The sequence below is a fragment of the Bufo bufo genome, chromosome 6, assembly GCF_905171765.1.
Source record: "Bufo bufo chromosome 6, aBufBuf1.1, whole genome shotgun sequence".
Lineage (NCBI taxonomy): Eukaryota > Metazoa > Chordata > Amphibia > Anura > Bufonidae > Bufo > Bufo bufo.
In genome coordinates this window covers 183757992-183782077 of record NC_053394.1, presented here as the reverse complement: position 1 = coordinate 183782077, position 24086 = coordinate 183757992, and the positions used below count along the sequence as shown (strand labels likewise).

General features: G+C 42.9%; 1 protein-coding gene across 1 annotated transcript in view; it reads left to right on the top strand.

The window, feature by feature from the left end:
* POLD4 (DNA polymerase delta 4, accessory subunit) overlaps positions 1-21773 on the top strand; it is a 109324-nt gene extending 87551 nt beyond the window's left edge. Inside the window, exon 4 of the mRNA XM_040437560.1 lies at positions 21457-21773. Coding sequence (XP_040293494.1) covers positions 21457-21481 — 25 coding nt within the window. The 3' untranslated portion in view covers positions 21482-21773. The remainder of the gene's footprint in view (positions 1-21456) is intronic.
* Positions 21774-24086: the final 2313 nt, after the last annotated feature.

The window sequence follows — 24086 nt, the reverse complement described above, 5'->3', positions numbered from 1 at the left end:
CATAACAGCTGGTAAACCCATGATGGAGACCACTGCTCCGAAGCATACTAGTAGTGCATAGACCCATGGGTGATGTAAGTGGCTTCATATCTCCAGCTCAATTGGAGGGCATTTCTTCATTGGTACTATTCTGCCATTGAGTTTAACAGGACATTTTTGCTGTGAATTTTAAGGGCTCTTTCACACAAGTGAGTTTTCTGTCCATTCATTTCAATAGGTATGTGTACATGTTTTTCATAAAAAATGCTGCATGTTCCATATTGCACATTTTTCACGTAGCCCTGGCTCTATAGAAGTAAATGGAGCTTGCATGAAAAACGGACAGCATCCAAATGCAATGCATTTTTCACTGATGGTTGCTAGGAGATGTAGGTTATTCTTCAATTTTTGTTAACGCATAGGAAAAACACATGCAATCCAGACAATCTGGATGGAAAAAGCAAAGACACTGAACACATTTGCAGTACTGAGCCACTTTTCACCTTAAAGGGAACCTGTCACCAGTTTTATGGTGTCCTAACTAAGGGCAACATAAATAAGTGACTGATTCTCTTAGCAAAATGCTGGGTCACTTTCGTTGACAATCTGCCAACATCTTGTATTGAAAAGCTCCAGCTGATAATGATGAGTCATGAATATTTATGAGCTCCTGACTCTTCGCACCTACCTGCTGCTGATTGACAGTTATTTTCTATATGAATCAGCAGCAGGTGGGCAGGGGAGTGGCTATAGCTCTGAATTAAAAAAACGCTGGACTCAATGACATCACGCTGGACTCAAATCAGCTCATTAGCATGCGGCATTTGGCATCTTTGTGTGTATATTATGAGGTAACCATCTGTCACACCAGTAAGTGAATACAAGGTACTTTTTAGTAGTGAATGATTGTATATAATTAGTTAGATTATAATCAAATATCCACATGACAGGTTCCCTTTAAATCCCAGATTTTGCTAGAGTGGTTTTTGGGCACCATTTTGTATTTGAAGAGACCCTGACGTACCCCTACAGTGGAAACCCCTTAAAAAGTGACCGCATTTTGGAAACTAAACCCCTCAAAAATATATTAAGTGTACTGAGCACTTTGACCCACTAAGCGTTTTACGGAATGTGGCTGTGAAAAGGAAAAGTTATTTTCTTCCAATAAAATGTTGCTTTAGCCTTTTTGATTGCTTGGTATTACACTTTTTGTGAGGCAAGGTGACCAGAAAATGGCACTGTTTTTATTTATTTATTTTTTTACAGCGTTCACCTGACGGAGTGGATCATGTGATATTTTTATAGAACTGGTCGATACAGATGTGCCGATACCTATTATGTCTACTTTTCTTTTTTCCACTTTTAACTTCATTCTGGAAAAAGGATATTTTTATTATTTTTTACTTGAAACTTAAAAAAAAAATTTTTACTTTATTTTTTCTGTTAAATCTCTTTTTATTGAGAAATAATAGCAGACAAGAAAAATCGCTGTGTGCAACGACCAAGAATAGAACATTTACAAGTCAAGATACATATAGCAAACAGAAGGTGGGCTCCTGAAGCCTATTGGATCCAAACAAAGTCCAGGTATCCAGCGGGTTCTTAAGGCGGGTTGGAACAGATATTTGTAATATAATGTCCAGAGCTCCATATAGGTATCTTTATCAGCTATGACATGTCACTTAACCTGTTGCGGACACATGATGTACCGGTACGGCATGATGTCCCGGTACTTAAGGACACATGACGTACCGGTACGTCATGTATAGTTCCGATCACCGCCGCCCGGCGTGCGGTGATCGGAACAAGGTGCCTGCTCAAATCATTGAGCAGGCACCCGGGGACAATGCGCGGGGGCCCTCTGACCCCCCCTTCCCCCGTGTCAGGCGATCGCCGCAAACCGCAGGTCAATTCAGACCTGCGGTTTGCGGCTTTTACAGGTTGCGGCGGCGGTGCCATCGGGTCCCCGTGCGGCTGCAAGGGGGACCCGATGACATGGAAGGCAGCGCGATGCCTTCCTTAGGCATCGGCGCTGCCTTCCGGTGACGAGCCTGTGAGATCCAGCCCCCTGGATCTCACAGGCCGGAAGCTGTATGAGTAATACACACTATATTACTCATACAGCTAATGCATTCCAATACAGAAGTATTGGAATGCATTGTAATGGGGATTAGACCCCCAAAAAATGAAGTCCCAAAGTGGGACAAAAAATAAAGTGAAAAAAAAGTTGAAAAAATAAAGTTTTCCCCCCAAAAAATTAAAAGTTTCAAGTAAAAATAAACAAAAACGTCATGTTCCCCAAATAAAGTTTAAAAAAATTGGTAAAAATTAGGGAAAACATGACATATTAGGTATCGCCGCGTCCGTATCGACCGGCTCTATAAAAATATCACATGACCTAACCCCTCAGATGAACACCGTAAAAAATAAAAACTGTGCTAAATAAACCATTTTTTTGTCACCTTACATCACAAAAAGTACAACAGCAAGCGATCAAAAAGGCGTATGCCCACCAAAATAGTACCAATATAACCGCCACCTCATCCCGCCAAAAATGAGCCCCTACCTAAGACAATCGCCCAAAAAATTAAAAAAACTATGGCTCAGAATATGGAGACGCTAAAACTTTTTTTTTTTTGTTTTAAAAAAGCTGTTATTGTGTAAAACTTAAGTAAATAAAAAAAAAGTATACATATTAGGTATCGCCGCATCCGTAATAATCTGCTCTATAAAAATATCACATGACCTAATCCATCAGATGAACACCGTAGAAAATAAAAATAAAAAACATTTTTTGTCGCCTTACATCACAAAAAGTGTAATAGCAAGCGATCAAAAAGTCATATGCACCCCAAAATAGTGCCAACAAAACCGTCAACCATTTTTTGTCACCTTACATCACAAAAAGTGTAATAGCAAGCGATCAAAAAGTCATACGCACCCCAAAATAGTGCCAATCAAACCGTCATCACATCCTGCAAAAATTGAGACCCTGCCTAAGATAATCGCCCAAAAACAGAATAAACTATGGCTCTCAGAATATGGAGACACTAAAACATGATTATTTTTTTTTGTTTCAAAAATGAAATAATTGTGTAAAACTTACATAAATAAAAAAAAGTATACATATTAGGTACCGCCGCGTCCGTAATAACCTGCTCTATAAAAATATCACATGACCTAACCCGTCAGATGAATACCGTAAAAAAAGAAAAAAAAAAGAAAATGAAATCATTGTGTAAAACTTACATAAATAAAAAAAATATATACATATTAGGTATCGCCGCGTCCGTGACAACCTGGTCTATAAAAATACCACATGATCTAACCTGTCAGATAAATGTTGTAAATAGCAAAAAATAAAAACGGTGCCAAAACAGCTATTTCTTGTTACCTTGCCTCACAAAAAGTGTAATATAGAGCAACTAAAAATCATATGTACCCTAAACTAGTACCGACAAAACTGCCACCCTATCCCGTAGTTTCTAAAATGGGGTCACTTTTTTGGAGTTTCTACACTAGGGGTGCATCAGGGGGGCTTCAAATGGGACATGGTGTCAAAAAATCAGTCCAGCAAAATCTGCCTTCCAAAAACCGTATGGCATTCCTTTCCTTCTGTGCCCTGCCGTGTGCCCGTACAGCCGTTTACGACCACATATGGGGTGTTTCTGTAAACTACAGAATCAGGGCCATAAGTATTGAGTTTTGTTTGGCTGTTAACCCTTGCTTTGTAACTGGAAAAAAATTATTAAAATGGAAAATCTGTCAAAAAAGTGAAATTTTGAAATTGTATATCTATTTTCCATGAATTCTTGTGGAACACCTAAAGGGTTAACAAAGTTTGTAAAAATTTGTTTTGAATACCTTAAGGGGTGTAGTTTCTAAAATGGGGTCACTTTTTTGGAGTTTCTACTCTAGGGGTGCATAAGGGGGGCTTCAAATGGGACATGGTGTCAAAAAACCAGTCCAGCAAAATCCGTCTTCCAAAAACCATATAGCATTCCTTTCCTTCTGCGCCCTACCGTGTGCCCGTACAGCGGTTTATGACCACATATGGGGTGTTTCTGTAAACTACAGAATCAGAGCCATAAATATTGAGTTTTGTTTCGCTGTTAACCCTTGCTTTGTAACTGGGGGAAAAAAAAGGAGGAAAATCTGCCAAAAAAGTGAAATTTTGAAATTGTATCTCTATTTTCCATTAATTCTTGTGGAACACCTAAAGGGTTAACAAAGTTTGTAAAATCTGTTTTAAATACCTTGAGAGGTGTAGTTTCTAGAATGGGGTCATTTTTGGGTGGTTTCTATTATGTAAGCCTCACAAAGTGACTTCAGACCTGAACTGGTCCTTAAAAAGTGGGTTTTTGAAAATTTCGTAAAAATTTCAAGATTTGCTTCTAAACTTCTAAGCCTTATAACATCCCCAAAAAATAAAATGTCTTTCCCAAAATGATCCAAACATGAAGTAGACATATGGGGAATGTAAACTAATAACTATTTTTGTAGGTATTACTATGTATTATAGAAGTAGAGAAATTGAAACTTGGAAATTTGCTACTTTTTCAAAATTTTGGACAAATTTGGTATTTTTTTATAAATAAAAATGATTTTTTTTTACTCTATTTTACCAATGTCATGAAGTACAATATGTGACGAAAAAACAATCTCAGAATGGCCTGGATAAGTCAAAGCGTTTTAAAGTTATCACCACATAAAGTGACACTGGTCAGATTTGCAAAAAATGGCCTGGTCCTTAAGGTAAAAATGAGCCTGGTCCTTAAGAGGTTAAGACATACTCGAATGCCTTGGACACCGCGACATAAGGTAGAGGAGAGATGGAAGAAGAAGAATACGATAAGGTAACTACAGGGAGTGCAGAATTATTAGGCAAGTTGTATTTTTGAGGATTAATTTTATTATTGAACAACAACCATGTTCTCAATGAACCCAAAAAACTCATTAATATCAAAGCTGAATATTTTTGGAAGTAGTTTTTAGTTTGTTTTTAGTTTTAGCTATTTTAGGGGGATATCTGTGTGTGCAGGTGACTATTACTGTGCATAATTATTAGGCAACTTAACAAAAAACAAATATATACCCATTTCAATTATTTATTTTTACCAGTGAAACCAATATAACATCTCAACATTCACAAATATACATTTCTGACATTCAAAAACAAAACAAAAACAAATCAGTGACCAATATAGCCACCTTTCTTTGCAAGGACACTCAAAAGCCTGCCATCCATGGATTCTGTCAGTATTTTGATCTGTTCACCATCAACATTGCGTGCAGCAGCAACCACAGCCTCCCAGACACTGTTCAGAGAGGTGTACTGTTTTCCCTCCTTGTAAATCTCACATTTGATGATGGACCACAGGTTCTCAATGGGGTTCAGATCAGGTGAACAAGAAGGCCATGTCATTAGATTTTCTTCTTTTATACCCTTTCTTGCCAGCCACGCTGTGGAGTACTTGGACGCGTGTGATGGAGCATTGTCCTGCATGAAAATCATGTTTTTCTTGAAGGATGCAGACTTCTTCCTGTACCACTGCTTGAAGAAGGTGTCTTCCAGAAACTGGCAGTAGGACTGGGAGTTGAGCTTGACTCCATCCTCAACCCGAAAAGGCCCCACAAGCTCATCTTTGATAAAACCAGCCCAAACCAGTACTCCACCTCCACCTTGCTGGCGTCTGAGTCGGACTGGAGCTCTCTGCCCTTTACCAATCCAGCCACGGGCCCATCCATCTGGCCCATCAAGACTCACTCTCATTTCATCAGTCCATAAAACCTTAGAAAAATCAGTCTTGAGATATTTCTTGGCCCAGTCTTGACGTTTCAGCTTGTGTGTCTTGTTCAGTGGTGGTCGTCTTTCAGCCTTTCTTACCTTGGCCATGTCTCTGAGTATTGCACACCTTGTGCTTTTGGGCACTCCAGTGATGTTGCAGCTCTGAAATATGGCCAAACTGGTGGCAAGTGGCATCTTGGCAGCTGCACGCTTGACTTTTCTCAGTTCATGGGCAGTTATTTTGCGCCTTGGTTTTTCCACACGCTTCTTGCGACCCTGTTGACTATTTTGAATGAAACGCTTGATTGTTCGATGATCACGCTTCAGAAGCTTTGCAATTTTAAGAGTGCTGCATCCCTCTGCAAGATATCTCACTATTTTTGACTTTTCTGAGCCTGTCAAGTCCTTCTTTTGACCCATTTTGCCAAAGGAAAGGAAGTTGCCTAATAATTATGCACACCTAATATAGGGTGTTGATGTCATTAGACCACACCCCTTCTCATTACAGAGATGCACATCACCTAATATGCTTAATTGGTAGTAGGCTTTCGAGCCTATACAGCTTGGAGTAAGACAGCATGCATAAAGAGGATGATGTGGTCAAAATACTCATTTGCCTAATAATTCTGCACGCAGTGTAGACTGAGAATGGGTAATAGGTAGAGTGAAGGCTGTCCTTTATACTCAGAAGGTGGAGCGAATGGAAGGAGCTGACTTGAAGCTCATGATAGTGAGAGATCTCAATATGCACAGTACTACTGTCGTTAACACTAGGAGGCCATAAACAAAGCTGGGAAAAACTGATCCAGACTGAACAAAGGAAGGTAGCGAACCAAAGATCCTCTAACATGGACCTAAAGGAGGGTGTACTTTCCCCAAAGGTAAGTTAACTTCGACCCTGGTGAATGTCTTATACTCATGAGAACTTCCTATATGCTATCCATGGACCCTAAATCTTCAGAAAGGCTGAACGAGAGTGAGTCTCCCAGTGGGCCAATTCCTCAAAACGATACAATTGATCTACTTTTTCTATCCAGGCAGAGGTAGGAGGGGGAAAATCCTTTAGCCAATACAAGGGTATGAGTAACCTAGCAGCTGTGATAAGCATAGTGGGAAGGTTGCGTTTCAAAGGGGTAAAGCTGACCAATGGGCACCAAAGTTAATTTGGGATCTAGTGAGATGGACATGGAACATCTGGTTGATCATCTAATTAATCTCTTTCCAAAAGGTTTGGATATGATGACAAGACCACCAAATATGTGAGAGCGAACCCGTGCCAGACCCGCATCTCCAGCACTGTTTCGATATATTGGGGTTAATACTATGAAGAAATTCCGGCGTCTTGTACCCCCTGGAGAGTAATTTGTACGAGTTTTCTTGAATTCTGATGCATCTATTAAAGCCATGGGAGTTGGTTAGAATAAATGCTTGTATAAAATGAACAGCTGGAGGTTTATATGATAAGGCCGATTTATATGAAAGGGAGAACAGATTTATGGGAAGGGGATCTCTGTCTAACAGTTGTTTGACCCAGGACTTAGAGTTTTGGGGATTGTGGGGTACCGAGGCTAACCTAGTATCTACACGGAAATCCGAGTATCTACACTGGTATCCTATGGGTCAAACTTGCGTGCAAAAGCATCTGTTTTTCCCTGAACCGCTCCTGACACAATCCGTATCTCTCGTGTGAAAGAGGCCTAATGCGGATATGTACAAGTCTTTACTATTAATCTTACAGAAAATACTCAAAGGCGTATTACAGTTTTTATTTATTTGTTTACATAATAGGAAATCATACAATTTCCTGATATGATTTAACCCCTTCTACCCCCGGCCAGTTTTCATCTTCCTGCCCAGGCCATTTTTTGCCAATCTGACGTGTCGCTTTATGCGGTAATAGCTTTGGAATACTTTTACTTATCCAAGCCATTCTGAGATTGTTTTCTCTGGATACATTGTACTTCATGATAGTCATATGATAAGGCCGATTTATATGAAAGGGAGAACAGATTTATGGGAAGGGGATCTCTGTCTAACAGTTGTTTGACCCAGGACTTAGAGTTTTGGGGATTGTGGGCTACCGAGGCTAACCTAGTATCTACACGGAAATTGTGTAGGTGGAAAAAGGGCGATGTGCGGACTTTGGGAAGGGTTAATACGTCGTCCCAAACTAAAGAACCATCCCCCGCCTGTATGTCTTTTAAGGTAAGAGATGATAATAGGGGCCAAACTCCAGAGGGCTGGGTAATTTGAGGATGTGTAGTTGTAATAAATCTAGGGGCAGGTTCGGGGACGAGAATTGAATAGTACGATTACCATAGAACTCTGTCCAAACCGCTAGTGCTCCTTTCAAAAGTACGGGGTGCGTTTTATCTCTTCTAAAGGGTCTGATTCCCCAAAGAATGGCTTTATCAGAGGTGGTTAGCAGCGATTTTTCCATTTCCGTGCGGAGACTCACAGGGTTAGGAGACAACAACTCCAAACATCTAGTTAGCTGCATGGCTTTATAATATAAGAGTATGTCTGGCAGACCAAAGCCTCCGAATCTCCTCTCCCTGGTCAGAGTAGCGTAGGCTATTCTCGGGGATTTGCCACCCCATAGAAAGAAGGACAATGCCCTACGAGTCTCCACAAAAAAGGAATTCGGTAACCAAATATGGAGAACCTGGAGGAGATAAAGTAATTTAGGCACTATATATACTGTAAGAAAATTTTTACGTCCTATCCAGGAGATAAAGGGAAGTTTTATGGACTTAAGATGGGACGAATTGATTGTAGACCGGAGCTTGCATTGTGAGCTTTGGATTTTAGATATTTATCCATGTCAGGCTGTTTCATGCGACTCGGTGTCGAGTCTGCTTGATCCTTGGACTTGTTTTTGCCGAATTTCCCCATATTTGCTCGAGTACAGCGCTAATTACAGGGTTTAACTGCCAGCTCGGATGAGGAGCACAGTTTCAAGCAGCCATTCAGTAGCACGGCCAGGCTCCACCCCTTTACTTTATTTTTTGTTCCACTATGGGACTTCAACTTTTGGGGGTCTAATCCCCTGTACAATGCATTATAATACATCTGTATTGTAATGCATTGGCTGTAAGTGTATTACCAGTGTAATACACTTACAGCCTGCTTGCCTGTGAGATCCAGCACTGACCGCAGCATAGCGAAAGTTAATGTGACGGCATATGTGTTTTCACCAATGCCGGCGCATACAGCAGGGGCCCGGCTATCAGTGACTGCCGGACCCCTGCCGCAAATCAGCACGCTGTACCTGTACAGCGCTGGGATTTAAGGCACAGTTCCTAGCGCCGTACATCTACGGCACTGGTATCCTATGGATCAAACTTGCGTGCAAAAGCATCTGTTTTTCCCTGAACTGTTCCTGACACAGTCCGTATCTCTCATGTGAAAGAGGCCTAATGTGGATATGTACAAGTCTTTACTATTAATCTTACAGAAAATACTCAAAGGGGTATTACAGTTGTTATTTATTTGTTTACATAATAGGAAATCATACAATTTCCTGATATGATTTAACCCCTTCTACCCCCGGCCAGTTTTCATCTTCCTGCCCAGGCTAGGGCTGCACGATAAATCGAAAAAATAATCGAATCGCGATAATCGGCAAATGCGATATGGTGACCCGAAAATGCCGCGATTATATATGAAGGGGCCCCGCTCACATAACTGGCTTTGTGTGTAAAGTATTTTACTAGTGTGTGAAACAATCTGTCTCCTATTGATAACAGGTCCAGCCTCTGTACTCACTTTCACGATGAATGCACTGCAGCGAACGGCAGCGAGCGGGCCGGCCGGCGCGTGACTGGCGTCACTTAGTAACGCTCCTGCTTCCTGAAGTGGGAGGAGCGTTACTAAGTGACGTCAGTCACGCGCCGGCCGGCCAGCTCGCTCCCGCTCGCTGTAGTGCATTCATAGTGACAGTGAGTACAGAGGCTGGACCTGTTATCAATAGGAGACAGATTGTTTCACACACTAGTAAAATACTTTACAGGCAAAGCCAGTTATGTGCACAGTTTAGGACACATGAGGGGACACATAGGGCCATGAGGGGGACCAGCATAAGATGCTATATGTCTTATGCTGCCCCCCCCCCTCATGGCCCTATGTGTCATAGCACAGATCCCCCATAACAGCGTCCTCCACAGATCCACCCCATAACAGCGTCCTCCACAGATCCACCCCATAACAGCGTCCTCCACAGATCCACCCCATAACAGCGTCCTCCACAGATCCACCCCATAACAGCGTCCTCCACAGATCCACCCCATAACAGCGTCCTCCACAGATCCACCCCATAACAGCGTCCTCCACAGATCCACCCCATAACAGCGTCCTCCACAGATCCACCCCACAACACAGCGTCCTCCACCGATCCCCCACAACACAGTGTCCTCCACCGATCCCCCACAACACAGCGTCATCCACCGATCCCCCACAAAACAGCGTCCTCCACCGATCCCCCACAACACAGCGTCATCCACCGATCCCCCACAACACAGCGTCATCCACAGATCCCCCACAACACAGCGTCATCCACAGATCCCCCACAACACAGCGTCATCCACAGATCCCCCACAACAGTGCCATCCACAGATCCCCCATAACAGTGCATCATCCCCAGATCCCCCATAACAGTGCCATTCACAGATCCACCCCATAACAGCGTCCTCCACAGATCCACCCCATAACAGCCTCCTCCACAGATCCACCCCATAACAGCGTCCTCCACAGATCCACCCCATAACAGCGTCCTCCACAGATCCACCCCATAACAGCGTCCTCCACAGATCCACCGCATAACAGCGTCCTCCACAGATCCACCCCATAACAGCGTCCTCCACAGATCCACCCCACAACACAGCGTCCTCCACCGATCCCCCACAACACAGTGTCCTCCACCGATCCCCCACAACACAGCGTCATCCACCGATCCCCCACAAAACAGCGTCCTCCACCGATCCCCCACAACACAGCGTCATCCACCGATCCCCCACAACACAGCGTCATCCACAGATCCCCCACAACACAGCGTCATCCACAGATCCCCCACAACACAGCGTCATCCACAGATCCCCCACAACACAGCGTCATCCACAGATCCCCCACAACACAGCGTCATCCACAGATCCCCCACAGCACAGCGTCATCCACAGATCCCCCACAACACAGCGTCATCCACAGATCCCCCACAACACAGCGTCATCCACAGATCCCCCACAACAGTGCCATCCACAGATCCCCCATAACAGTGCATCATCCACAGATCCCCCATAACAGTGCCATCCACAGATCCACCCCATAACAGTGCCATCCACAGATCCCCTATAACTATGTCATACCCAGCCGCGTCAGCGGCTCATATGGGAAAATCCAAGCAAATAGACCTCTAGCACAATTCCCTTAAAATATCGCATCGCATATCGTTATCGCAATTTTTAGGGCCCTAATCGCAATCGCACAAAATTCCCATATCGTGCAGCCCTAGCCCAGGCCATTTTTTGCCAATCTGACGTGTCACTTTATGCGGTAATAGCTTTGGAATACTTTTACTTATCCAAGTCATTCTGAGATTCTTTTCTCGTGATACATTGTACTTCATGATAGTCATAAATTTGAGTCAATAAATTTCACCTTTATTTGTGAAAAAATCCCAAATTTACCAAAAATGTTAAAAAATTCCCAAATTTTCCAATTAAAATTTCTCTACTTTTATAATAGATAGTGATACCTCATAAAATAGTTATTACTTTACATTTCCCATATGTCTACTTCATGTTTGGATCATTTTGAAAATGACATTTTATTTTTTGGGGACGTTAGAAGGCTTAGAAAATCTTGAAATTTTTGGGAAAATTTCCAAAACCCACTTTTTAAAGGGCTTCTGTCACCCCACTAAACTAATTATATTTTTTTTGTGTACTTATAATCCGTATCCTGCCATATTGCCATACATTATGTTATTAATAATTTTCGTTCAGTAGATTTAGCAGAAAACTTACTTTAATGATATGCTAATTACCTGTCAGCATTTCTAAAATCGCGCGCCTGTGTTGATTCGGCGCAGGCGCTCTGAGATAGGGAGGCTCTCCTCCTCAGCACTCCCTCAGTGCGCCTGCGCCGATGACGTCACCGAAAGAGAAGACGTCATCGGCGCAGGCGCACTGAGGGAGTGCTGAGGAGGCGAGCCTCGTTATCTCAGAGCGGCTGCGCCGAATCAACACAGGCGCGTGATTTTTGAAATGCTGACAGGGCTGGCCGGAGGAGGAGATTGCGGCTGGCCCTGTCAATCAACAGAAGGAGGGGGCGGTTTTCTGCGGCTGCTACCAGCAAGTAGACGCCCTACTTGCTGGTAGAAAGGTAATTAGCATATCATAAAAGTAAGTTTTTTGCTAAATCTACTGAACGAAAATTATTAATAACATAATGTATGGCAATATGGCAGGATAGGGATTATAAGTAAACAAAAAAAAAATATATTGTTTAGTGGTGTGACAGAAGCCCTTTAACCGCCTCCGGACCGCCTAACGCAGGATCGCGTTCCGAAAGCGGCAGCCCTGCGCACAGTCACGCATATATGCGTCATCTCGCGAGACGCGAGATTTCCTGTGAACGCGCGCACACAGGCGCGCGCGTTCACAGGATCGGAAGGTAAGCGAGTGGATCTCCAGCCTGCCAGCGGCGATCGTTCGCTGGCAGGCTGGAGATGTGATTTTTTTAACCCCTAACAGGTATATTAGACGCTGTTTTGATAACAGCGTCTAATATACCTGCTACCTAGTCCTCTGGTGGTCCCTTTTGTTTGGATCGAACACCAGAGGACACAGGCAGCTCAGTAATAAGTAGCACCAAGCACCACACTACACCACACCCCCCCTGTCACTTATTAACCCCTGATCACCCCATATAGACTCCCTGATCACCCCCCTGTCATTGATCACCCCCCTGTCATTGATCACCCCCTTCTAAGGCTCCATTCAGACGTCCGTATGATTTTTACGGATCCACGGATACATGAATCGGATCCGCAAAACACATACGGACGTCTGAATGGAGCCTTACAGGGGGGTGATCAATGACGGGGGTGATCACCCCATATAGACTCCCTGATCACCCCCCTGTCATTGATCACCCCCCTGTCATTGATCACCCCCCTGTAAGGCTCCATTCAGACGTCCGTATGTTTTTTACGGATCCACGGATACATGGATCGGATCCGCAAAATACATACGGACATCTGAATGGAGCCTTATAGGGGGGTGATCAATGACAGGGGGGTGATCACCCCATATAGACTCCCTGATCACCCCCCTGTCATTGATCACCCCCCTGTCATTGATCACCCCCCTGTAAGGCTGCATTCAGATGTCCGTATGTTTTTTATGGATCCACGGATACATGGATCGGATCCGCAAAACACATACAGACGTCTGAATGGAGCCTTACAGGGGGGTGATCAATGACGGGGGGTGATCACCCCATATAGACTCCCTGATCACCCCCCTGTCATTGATCACCACCCTGTCATTGATCACCCCCCTGTAAGGCTCCATTCAGACGTCCGTATGTTTTTTACGGATCCACGGATACATGGATCGGATCCGCAAAACACATACAGACGTCTGAATGGAGCCTTACAGGGGGGTGATCACCCCATATAGACTCCCTGATCACCCCCCTGTCATTGATCACCCCCCTGTAAGGCTCCATTCAGATGTCCGTATGTTTTTTACGGATCCACGGATACATGGATCGGATCTGCAAAACACATACGGACATCTGAATGGAGCCTTATAGGGGGTGATCAATGACAGGGGGGTGATAACCCCATATAGACTCCCTGATCACCCCCCTGTCATTGATCACCCCCCTATAAGGCTGCATTCAGATGTCCGTATGTTTTTTACGGATCCACGGATACATGGATCGGATCAGCAAAACACATACAGACGTCTGAATGGAGCCTTACAGGGGGGTGATCAATGACGGGGGTGATCACCCCATATAGACTCCCTGATCACCCCCCTGTCATTGATCACCCCCCTGTAAGGCTCCATTCAGATGTCCGTATGTTTTTTACGGATCCACGGATACATGGATCGGATCTGCAAAACACATACGGACATCTGAATGGAGCCTTATAGGGGGTGATCAATGACAGGGGGTGATAACCCCATATATACTCCCTGATCACCCTCCTGTCATTGATCACCCCCCTGTCATTGATCACCCCCCTGTAAGGCTGCATTCAGATGTCCGTATGTTTTTTACGGATCCACGGATACATGGATCGGATCAGCAAAACACATACAGACGTCTGAATGGAGCCTTACAGGGGGGTGATCACCCCATATAGACTCCCTGATCACCCCCCTGTCATTGATCACCCCCCTGTAAGGCTCCATTCAGATGTCCGTATGTTTTTTACAGGTCCATGGATACATGGATCGGATCCGCAAAACACATACGGACATCTGAATGGAGCCTTATAGGGGGGTGATCAATGACAGGGGGGTGATCACCCCATATAGACTCCCTGATCACCCCCCTGTCATTGATCACCCCCCTGTCATTGATCACCCCCCTGTAAGGCTGCATTCAGATGTCCGTATGTTTTTTACGGATCCACGGATACATGGATCGGATCCGCAAAACACATACGGACATCTGAATGGAGCCTTATAGGGGGGTGATCAATGACAGGGGGGTGATCACCCCATATAGACTCCCTGATCGCCCCCCTGTCATTGATCACCCCCCTGTAAGGCTCCATTCAGACATTTTTTTTGGCCCAAGTTAGCGGAAATTTTTTATTTTTTTCTTACAAAGTCTCATATTCCACTAACTTGTGTCAAAAAATAAAATCTCACATGAACTCACCATACCCCTCATGGAATCCAAATGCGTAAAATTTTTTAGACATTTATATTCCAGACTTCTTCTCACGCTTTAGGGCCCCTAGAATGCCAGGGCAGTATAAATACCCCACATGTGACCCCATTTCGGAAAGAAGACACCCCAAGGTATTCCGTGAGGGGCATATTGAGTCCATGAAAGATTTAAATTTTTGTCCCAAGTTAGCGGAAAGGGAGACTTTGTGAGAAAAAAAATTAAAAATCAATTTCCGCTAACTTGTGCCAAAAAAAAAAATAATTCTATGAACTCGCCATGCACCTCATTGAATACCTTGGGGTGTCTTCTTTCCAAAATAGGGTCACATGTGGGGTATTTATACTGTCCTGGCATTTTAGGGGCCCTAAAGCGTGAGAAGAAGTCTGGGATCCAAATGTCTAAAAATGCCCTCATAAAAGGAATGTGGGCCCCTTTGCGCATCTAGGCTGCAAAAAAGTGTCACACATCTGGTATCGCCGTACTCAGGAGAAGTTGGGCAATGTGTTTTGGGGTGTCATTTTACATATACCCATGCTGGGTGAGATAAATATCTTGGTCAAATGCCAACTTTGTATAAAAAATGGGAAAAGTTGTCTTTTGCCGAGATATTTCTCTCACCCAGCATGAGTATATGTAAACAGACACGCCAAAACACATTGCCCAACTTCTCCTGAATACGGCGATACCACATGTGTGACACTTTTTTGCAGCCTAGGTGGGCAAAGGGGCCCACATTCCAAAGAGCACCTTTAGGATTTCACAGGTTATTTACCTACTTACCACACATTAGGGCCCCTAGAATGTCAGGGCAGTATAACTACCCCACAAGTGACCCCATTTTGGAAAGAAGACACTCCAAGGTATTCCGTGAGGGGCATGGCGAGTTCATAGAATTTTTTATTTTTTGTCACAAGTTAGCGGAAAATGATGATTTTTTATTATTATTTTTTTATTCTTACAAAGTCTCATATTCCACTAACTTGTGACAAAAAATAAAAACTTCCATGAACTCACTATGCCCATCACGGAATACCTTGGGGTGTCTTCTTTCCAAAATGAGGTCACTTGTGGGGTAGTTATACTGCCCTGGCATTCTAGGGGCCCTAATGTGTGGTAAGTAGTTTGAAATCAGAATCTGTAAAAAATGGCCTGTGAAATCCTAAAGGTGCTCTTTGGAATGTGGGCCCCTTTGCCCACCTAGGCTGCAAAAAAGTGTCACACATGTGGTATTGCCGTACTCAGGAGAAGTTGGGCAATGTGTTTTGGGGTGTCATTTTACATATACACATGCTGGGTGAGATAAATATCTTGGTCAAATGCCAACTTTGTATAAAAAAAAAAGGGAAAAGTTGTCTTTTGCCAAGATATTTCTCTCACCCAGCATGGGTATATGTAAAATGACACCCCAAAACACATTGCCCAACTTCTCCTGAGTACGGCAATACCACATGTGTGACACTTTTTTGCAGCCTAGGTGGGCAAAGGGGCCCACATTCCAAAGAGCACCTTTCGGATTTCACCGGCCATTTTTTACACATTTTGATTTCAAACTACTTCGCACGCATTTGGGCCCCTAAAATGCCAGGGCAGTATAACTACCCCACAAGTGACCCCATTTTGGAAAGAAGACACCCCAAGGTATTTCGTGATGGGCATAGTGAGTTCATGGAAGTTTTTATTTTTTGTCACAAGTTAGTGGAATATGAGACTTTGTAATAAATTTTTATTTTTTTTTAATCATCATTTTCCGCTAACTTGTGACAAAAAATAAAAAGTTCTATGAACTCACCCATCAGCGAATACCTTAGGGTGTCTACTTTCCGAAATGGGGTCATTTGTGGGGTGTTTGTACTGTCTGGCCATTGTAGAACCTCAGGAAACATGACAGGTATTCAGAAAGTCAGAGCTGCTTCAAAAAGCGGAAATTCACATTTTTGTACCATAGTTTGTAAACGCTATAACTTTTACCCAAACCATTTTTTTTTTTTACCCAAACCATTTTTTTTTTATCAAAGGCATGTAGAACAATAAATGTAGAATTTAAAAATTTTTATATGGATGTCATTTTTTTTGCAAAATTTTACAACTGAAAGTGAAAAATGTCATTTTTTTGCAAAAAATTTTTTAAATTTCGATTAATAACAAAAAAAAGTAAAAATGTCAGCAGCAATGAAATACCACCAAATGAAAGCTCTATTAGTGAGAAGAAAAGGAGGTAAAATTCATTTGGGTGGTAAGTTGCATGACCGAGCAATAAACGGTGAAAGTAGCGTAGGTCAGAAGTGTAAAAAGTGGCCTGGTCATTAAGGGTGTTTAAGCTAGGGGGGCTGAGGTGGTTAAGGACCAGTTCAGGTCTGAAGTCACTTTGTGAGGCTTACATAATAGAAACCACCCAAAAACAAACCCCATTTTAGAAACTACACCCCTCAAGGTATACAAAACTGATTTTACAAACTTTGTTAACATTTTAGGTGTTCCACAAGAATTAATGGAAAATGGAGATGAAATTTCATAATTTCACTTTTTTGGCAGATTTTACATTTTATTCAATTTTTTTCAATAGCAAAGCAAGCGTTAACAGCCAAACAAAACTCAATATTTATTACCCTGATTCTGTGGTTTACAGAAACACCCCACATGTGATCGTAAACTGCTGTACGGGCACACGGCAGGGCGCAGAAGGAAAGGAATGCCATACATTTTTTGGAAGGCAGATTTAGCTGAACTGGTATTAAGATGCCATGTCCCATTTGAAGCCCCCGTGATGCACCCCTAGAGTAGAACCTCAAAAAAGTGACCACATTTTGGAAACTACGGGATAGAGTGCCAGTTTTATTGGTACTTTTATGGGGTACATATGATTTTAAATTGCTCTATATTATGTTTTTTGTGAGGCAAGGTAACCAAAAAATGGATGTTTTAACACAGTTTTTTTTTTTTTTTTAACAACATTCATCTGACAGGTTATATCATGCGCAATTTTCATAGAGCAGGTTGTTACGGACGCAATGATATCAAATATGTCTACTTTCTATGATGTTTGTTTCAGTTTTACATAATAAAGCATTTTTGAAAACAAAAATTAGGTTTTTGTATCTCCATTTTCTGAACGCCCTATTTTTTTATTTTTCTGCTGATCGTCTTGTGCAGGGGCTCATTTTTTTCAGGAAGAGTTGACATTTTTATTGGTACCATTTTTGGATACATATGATTTTTTGATCATTCATTATTACACTTTATGGGGCAAGGTGACCAAAAAAGTGGTTGTTTTGGCGCACTTTTTATTTATTTATTTTACAGCATTTACCTGAGGGATTAGGTCATGTGACTTTTTTATAGAGCAGATCGTTACGGACGTGGCAATACCTTATATGTGTACCTTTTCTTATTTATTTAAGTTTTACACAATAATAGCAGTTTTGAAACAGAAAAATGACGTTTTAGTGTCTCCATGTTCTGAGAGCTATAGTTTTTTTAATTTTTTGGACGATTATCTTAGGTAGGGGCTAATTTTTTGCGGGATGAGGTGATGGTTTTATTGATACCATTTTGTGGAACATACGCCTTTTTCATCGCTTGGTGTTGCACTTTTTGTGATGTAAGGTGACAAAAATTGCTTTTTTTTACACCTTTTTATTATTATTTTTTATGGTGTTTATCGGACAGGGTGGATCATGTGATATTTTTATAGAGCCGGTCATTATGGACGTGGCGATACCTAATATGTGTGGGGAGGGGGGTTCTGTTTTTTATTATAAAATAAGGGGAAAGGGCATTTTTTTTCTTTTTTTACTTTATTAATTTTATTACTTTATTAATTTTATCAAAAACACTTTTTTTTACTTTTTTTTCTTTACTTTATTTCTAATGTTCACTTTTGGGGGTCTGATTTCCTCTGCAATGCATTACAATACATCTGTATTGTAATGCATTGCCTGTTCGTGTACTACAGTAAGTAGCACACAAACAGGTTGCCTAGGAGACCCAGCCTGAGGCTGGATCTCCTCGGCACCCGTAGAAGGCAGGTCCTGATGCCATGCGGACTCAATGCGCTCCCTCACCCAACACAAACCCCTTCTGTTGCAGGCAGCTTGGACCGCAGTATAGAAGGGGTAAATCCGCCGGCATCGCTGTAAACAGCGATGCCGGCAGATACAGTAGGGGCCCGGCTACCAGGGACTGCCGGGCCCCTGCAGTGATTGTGCGCACAACGCTTCGGTGCCCGCCCGATCACCATGATGTACTATTACGTCAAATTGTGGGAACGCAGTGGCTTCCATGATGTAATAGTATGTCATGTGTTTTGGGAAGGGGTTAATATTTTGTTTACACACCTTTCTTATATCAGGCTGTTGAACCCATGTAATGGAGGAACAACGATTATTGTGGCTATTACAACTACATCACTGTGTGTGTGTATTTACACGGCTGCCTGTTACTACATGATTTGTAAAATGACTATGTCTCTAGGGAATGTTGTCATGTTGTTATTAAAGTTAACTGTAAAAAAAGACAAATAGCAAACATAGCGGAGTAAGGGAGAACATTAGATCTGCTTCTACAAGGACACTGATATACATGATGAGATGCAGGTGGTGATACTGTATATTTATTTATTTAATGCACTTATATAGCACTACTATATTCCGCAGCACTTTACAGACATTAGCAACCAACTGTCCCCAATGGGGCTCACAATTTAAGGTCCCTATCAGTATGTCTTCGGAGTGTGGGAGGAAACCAGAGTACCCAGAGGAAACCCACGCAAATACGGGGAGAACATACAAACTCCATGCAGATGTTGTCCTTGGTCGGATTTGAACCTAGGACCCAAGCGCTGCAAGGCACCAGTGCTAACCACTGAGCCACCATGCTTAGGCTACTTTCACACTAGCGTTCGGGGCTCCGCTTGTGAGTTCCGTTTGAAGGGGCTCACAAGCGGCCCCGAACGGATCCGTCCAGCCCTAATGCATTCTGAATGGATGCGGATCCGCTCAGAATGCATCAGTCTGGCTCCGTTTGTCCTCCGCTCAGCAGGCGGACACCTGAACGCAGCTTGCAGCGTTCAGGTGTCCGCCTGGCTGTGCGGAGGCAAACGGATCCGTCCAGACTTACAATGTAAGTCAATGGGGACGGATCCGTTTGAAGTTGACACAGTATGGCTCAATTTTCAAACGGATCCGTCTCCCATTGACTTTCAATGTAAAGTCAAAACGGATCCGTTTGCATTATCATGAAAAAAAAAAAAAAAACTTTTTTTTTTTTTTGTTGATGGTAATGCAAACGGATCCGTTCTGAACGGATCTAAGCGTTTGCATTATAGGTGCGGATCCGTCTGGGCACATACCAGACGGATCCGACCTAAACGCAGGTGTGAAAGTAGCCTTATTCTGTTCCTCAATACACTACTATTCACCTATTAGATACCTGGACAGTTATATGGGTTATCCCACAAAAAAATATTCTACATTTTTTAAACCAGCACCTGGATCTGAATATAATTTCATGTAATTAAAAATGCAATATAGCCAATGAGTTATTCACTAAAATCTATATGCTGCTGTTTGCTCTTTTCCTAATTTCTTTGTCCTGCTCACTGTGGAGATGGATGCTTAGTTCTATCCTTCAACTGCCACTAGTTGCAGCAGACAGGACATGTCCCCTGAGAAAAGACATGCCTCCTGAGGTACAGGAGCAGGACAGTTGGAGCAATGAATGGGGAGCTCTGGATCCATGTGAGGTAAAGGGCTGGCTCTAAGTTGGCAAGGGATTGTCATGTACTATAAGACATCTGATTTCATTTTTTCTATTAATCATGGGATAACCCCTTTGAATGCCAGGTGTCACATGACATGTGTGAGGGTCACATGACTGAGACCATGTTTAGTCCTATCTATACATTACACGGGACTAAAATATGCTGCCCAATTTTTTTTCTTAGAGAGTACTGTGGGTAAGCAAGCAAAATGTTTAATATATTGTGGTAATGTGAACAGTGTTGGAAGGTCTGTTGTCCCACTTCAGGTACCTCAGATGGGTGAGACAGATAAAATCCATAGAGTGACTTTAGTCTCAGAAAAGCATAGTTTGCTGAGACATTTTTGTATACATTTTCTGGGCTGGATTTTACTTGGACTGGTGGCTAGGCTTGGTAGAGGGAGTTGCCAGTCCACATCCTTCCAGTATGGGTTTTCCTTTCTACCTGAGGTGATCACAGGTGAGGCCTGCTGTAATCAGGCTGGCATAAAGCGCCTCAGAGTAGGTCAGTCTGGGAGAAGGGAGAGTGTCTGTTATACTGGAGCAGAGGCTCTGTGTGTGGTCTCAGTCAGGAGGACTGAGGGGCCACAAGGCTATGTGAAGCCTGATCTCTCCCCTGTGTGGACTGATGCTTGATGAGTAAAACCTGCTAAGGCTTGGAGCCTGAGACCCTGACACTAAGCGGTACTTAGAGGTGAGTCAGGGAAAACTATATGTTTAGGTAGAGCCCAGACGGGCAGGAGTTTATTTTTGGTTTGGTTTATGTTTTGTGGTGCTGAACCTTCACCTTACCCAGTGAATCATAACTGGGGTTGCCTGTATTGCCGGAGTATGATAAATAAAGCAACACTTGGACTTTAACCCTTTGGTCTGCAAGAGAATCTGTCATCGCTGCCCTACCTGAGAGTGTAACCCCTTACAATATATTAGAAAATTATATAAATTTCTATTCTCTAAACAAATAAACGTAATCATTGAAGCCAGAATTCATCTTTAATCTCTCACCCTTTCTGTCTTTTCAGCTTGTGGAGTTCATACGCCATTTGAGATCACATAATATGACCGTGGACGAAATAAATGTGACACGTGACTGACACGCATTGCTCAGGGATTTAAGAGTTAATTATGCTATATGTCCCAGCTGCCCTAAAGCAATATTGACCATTCCTGTAACTGCTGGTAATAATGAAGATTTCTGTGGAGCTATAAATGGCAAATAGACAATGTATGCTGTATTTTTATATATGGACTTTTGACATCAAGTTTCTATTAAGTGAATGTGTTTTATGGTTTATTGAAAAGATCAGTATAAAGTGTTGTATACTAAGTGGTTTACACACTTAGGCCTCTTTCACACTTGCGTTGTCCGGATCCGGCGTGTACTCCACTTGCCGGAATTACACGCCGGATCCGGAAAAACGCAAGTGTACTGAAAGCATTTGAAGACGGAACCGTCTTCCAAATGCATTCAGTGTTACTATGGCACCCAGGACGCTATTAAAGTCCTGGCTGCCATAGTAGTAGTGGGGAGCGGGGGAGCGGTATACTTACAGTCCGTGCGGCTCCCGGGGCGCTCCAGAGTGACGTCAGAGCGCCCCATGCGCATGGATGACGTGATCCATGTGATCACATGATCCATGCGCTTGGGGCGCCCTGACGTCACTCTGGAGCGCCCGGGGAGCCGCACGGACGGTAAGTACACTGCTCCCCCGCTCCCCGCTACACTTTACCATGGCTGCCAGGACTTTAGCGTCCCGGCAGCCATGGTAACCACTCAGAAAAAGCTAAATGTCGGCTCCGGCAATGCGCCGAAACGACGTTTAGCTTAAGGCCGGATCCGGATCAATGCCTTTCAATGGGCATTAATTCCGGATCCGGCCTTGCGGCAAGTGTTCCGGATTTTTGGCCGGAGCAAAAAGCGCAGCATGCTGCGGTATTTTCTCCGGCCAAAAAACGTTCCGTTCCGGAACTGAAGACATCCTGATGCATCCTGAACGGATTACTCTCCATTCAGAATGCATTAGGATAATCCTGATCAGGATTCTTCCGGCATAGAGCCCCGACGACGGAACTCTATGCCGGAAGACAAGAACGCAGGTGTGAAAGAGCCCTTAGTATGTAGAACAAACCAGATCGTGGAGGAATTATTTTAGCAATGTTTGATTAGAAAAAATATGATTTCCATATACAGAGATTGATAGCACATGACGCTTTGTGTAGAGTAACACACACACACAAAAAAAAAAAAAAAACGATACCCAGTGTCAAGGTCCAGTTAGACCCTGTAACACTTGTAACAGACACATCATGGCATATCAGTTTTTCCCCAAACGCTCCTTTCTTATGGAAATAATCATCTGTAATGATGAAAAGTAGCTAGCTCAATTTAAAAGCTATGTAGATCTGAAACTAATTTTCATTAAAGGGGTTGTCCAAGTCAGGGGCTTGCTAGGATCTCAAAAGATCTGGGGCCCAAACCTCAATGCATATTGCCCAATTGTCTAAGTCAGGCATGCTCAGCCCTCCAGCTGTTGCAAAACGACAACTCCCAGCATTCCCGGACAGCCTACAGCTATCAGCCTACAGCAGGGCATGGTGGGAGTTGTAGTTTTACAACAGCTGGAGGGCCACAGCTTGAGCATCCCTGGTCTAAGTCACTCCCACACCTCACACTCTAACACTTAAAGTGTAACTACCAAAAATGAAATTCCTAACATATGTGATGCTGAAGGGAAGATATTCATAAAGCTTTATTTTTCAGGTAATTTTCACCTTTCTGGTGCCTGTATTCAGCCCTTAGCAACCCTATTTCTCTGTGCCTCTATTTCAGCATCTTCCTGTGATGATCTTTGCCGTATCCTTGAGGCCATCCTGTATTTCCCTCACTTCCCATAAGCCCTTGCTCTCCTCACATTAACTAGCAGTCAAGCAGGATCAGAATGCAGATAACTTCCCCCATTACCCCAGAGCAGTGTGTATCCTCTCACATACAGCTAACCAGAGACAAGCCCTGCATTACATGAAATCAGTAAGCATTTGTTTTAGCCTTTTAATAGTCGCATTGAAAGGTTTTTTAGGAACCATTTTGGGGTATATATAATGTATTAAATAACCTTTATTATTTTATTTTTAAAGGGAAAGATAAAAAAACCTGAAATTTTTACATTATTTTGTGGAATGTTTTTATTATGTGGGTCACTACACTGATTATAATGTCACATTTCTACATTTCTGTATATTTTTTTTTACTATCTTTCTCTCCTCCTGCAGCCTGTCAGCTGCTCCCTCATTCTCCTCCACACTAACAGGGAGGGGGGCGTCTGCTTTAGGTGCTCATATCTCTGGTTTGGTACTAGCTAGAGATAAGGGCTTTGTATTGTTTGAAAGCTGACATTCCAGAATGATAGCAATATGTTCAGTACAGGGGAAGATATCACTGATAGAAATCAGTATATATCAGAGAGGAGATGGCCTGCACATGACAACGCTGTGAGAAGAGGCCTGCTCAATGTGAAAGTGATACGCATTTCTGGGTGTTTTTATGAGGTGAAACTGAAAAAGATCAAATTATAAAGCACAAAAGCATTTATACAGCAGGGTGTACTATACCATTAGGGTATAAAAAATGAAATGGCAGTTAGACTTTATGACA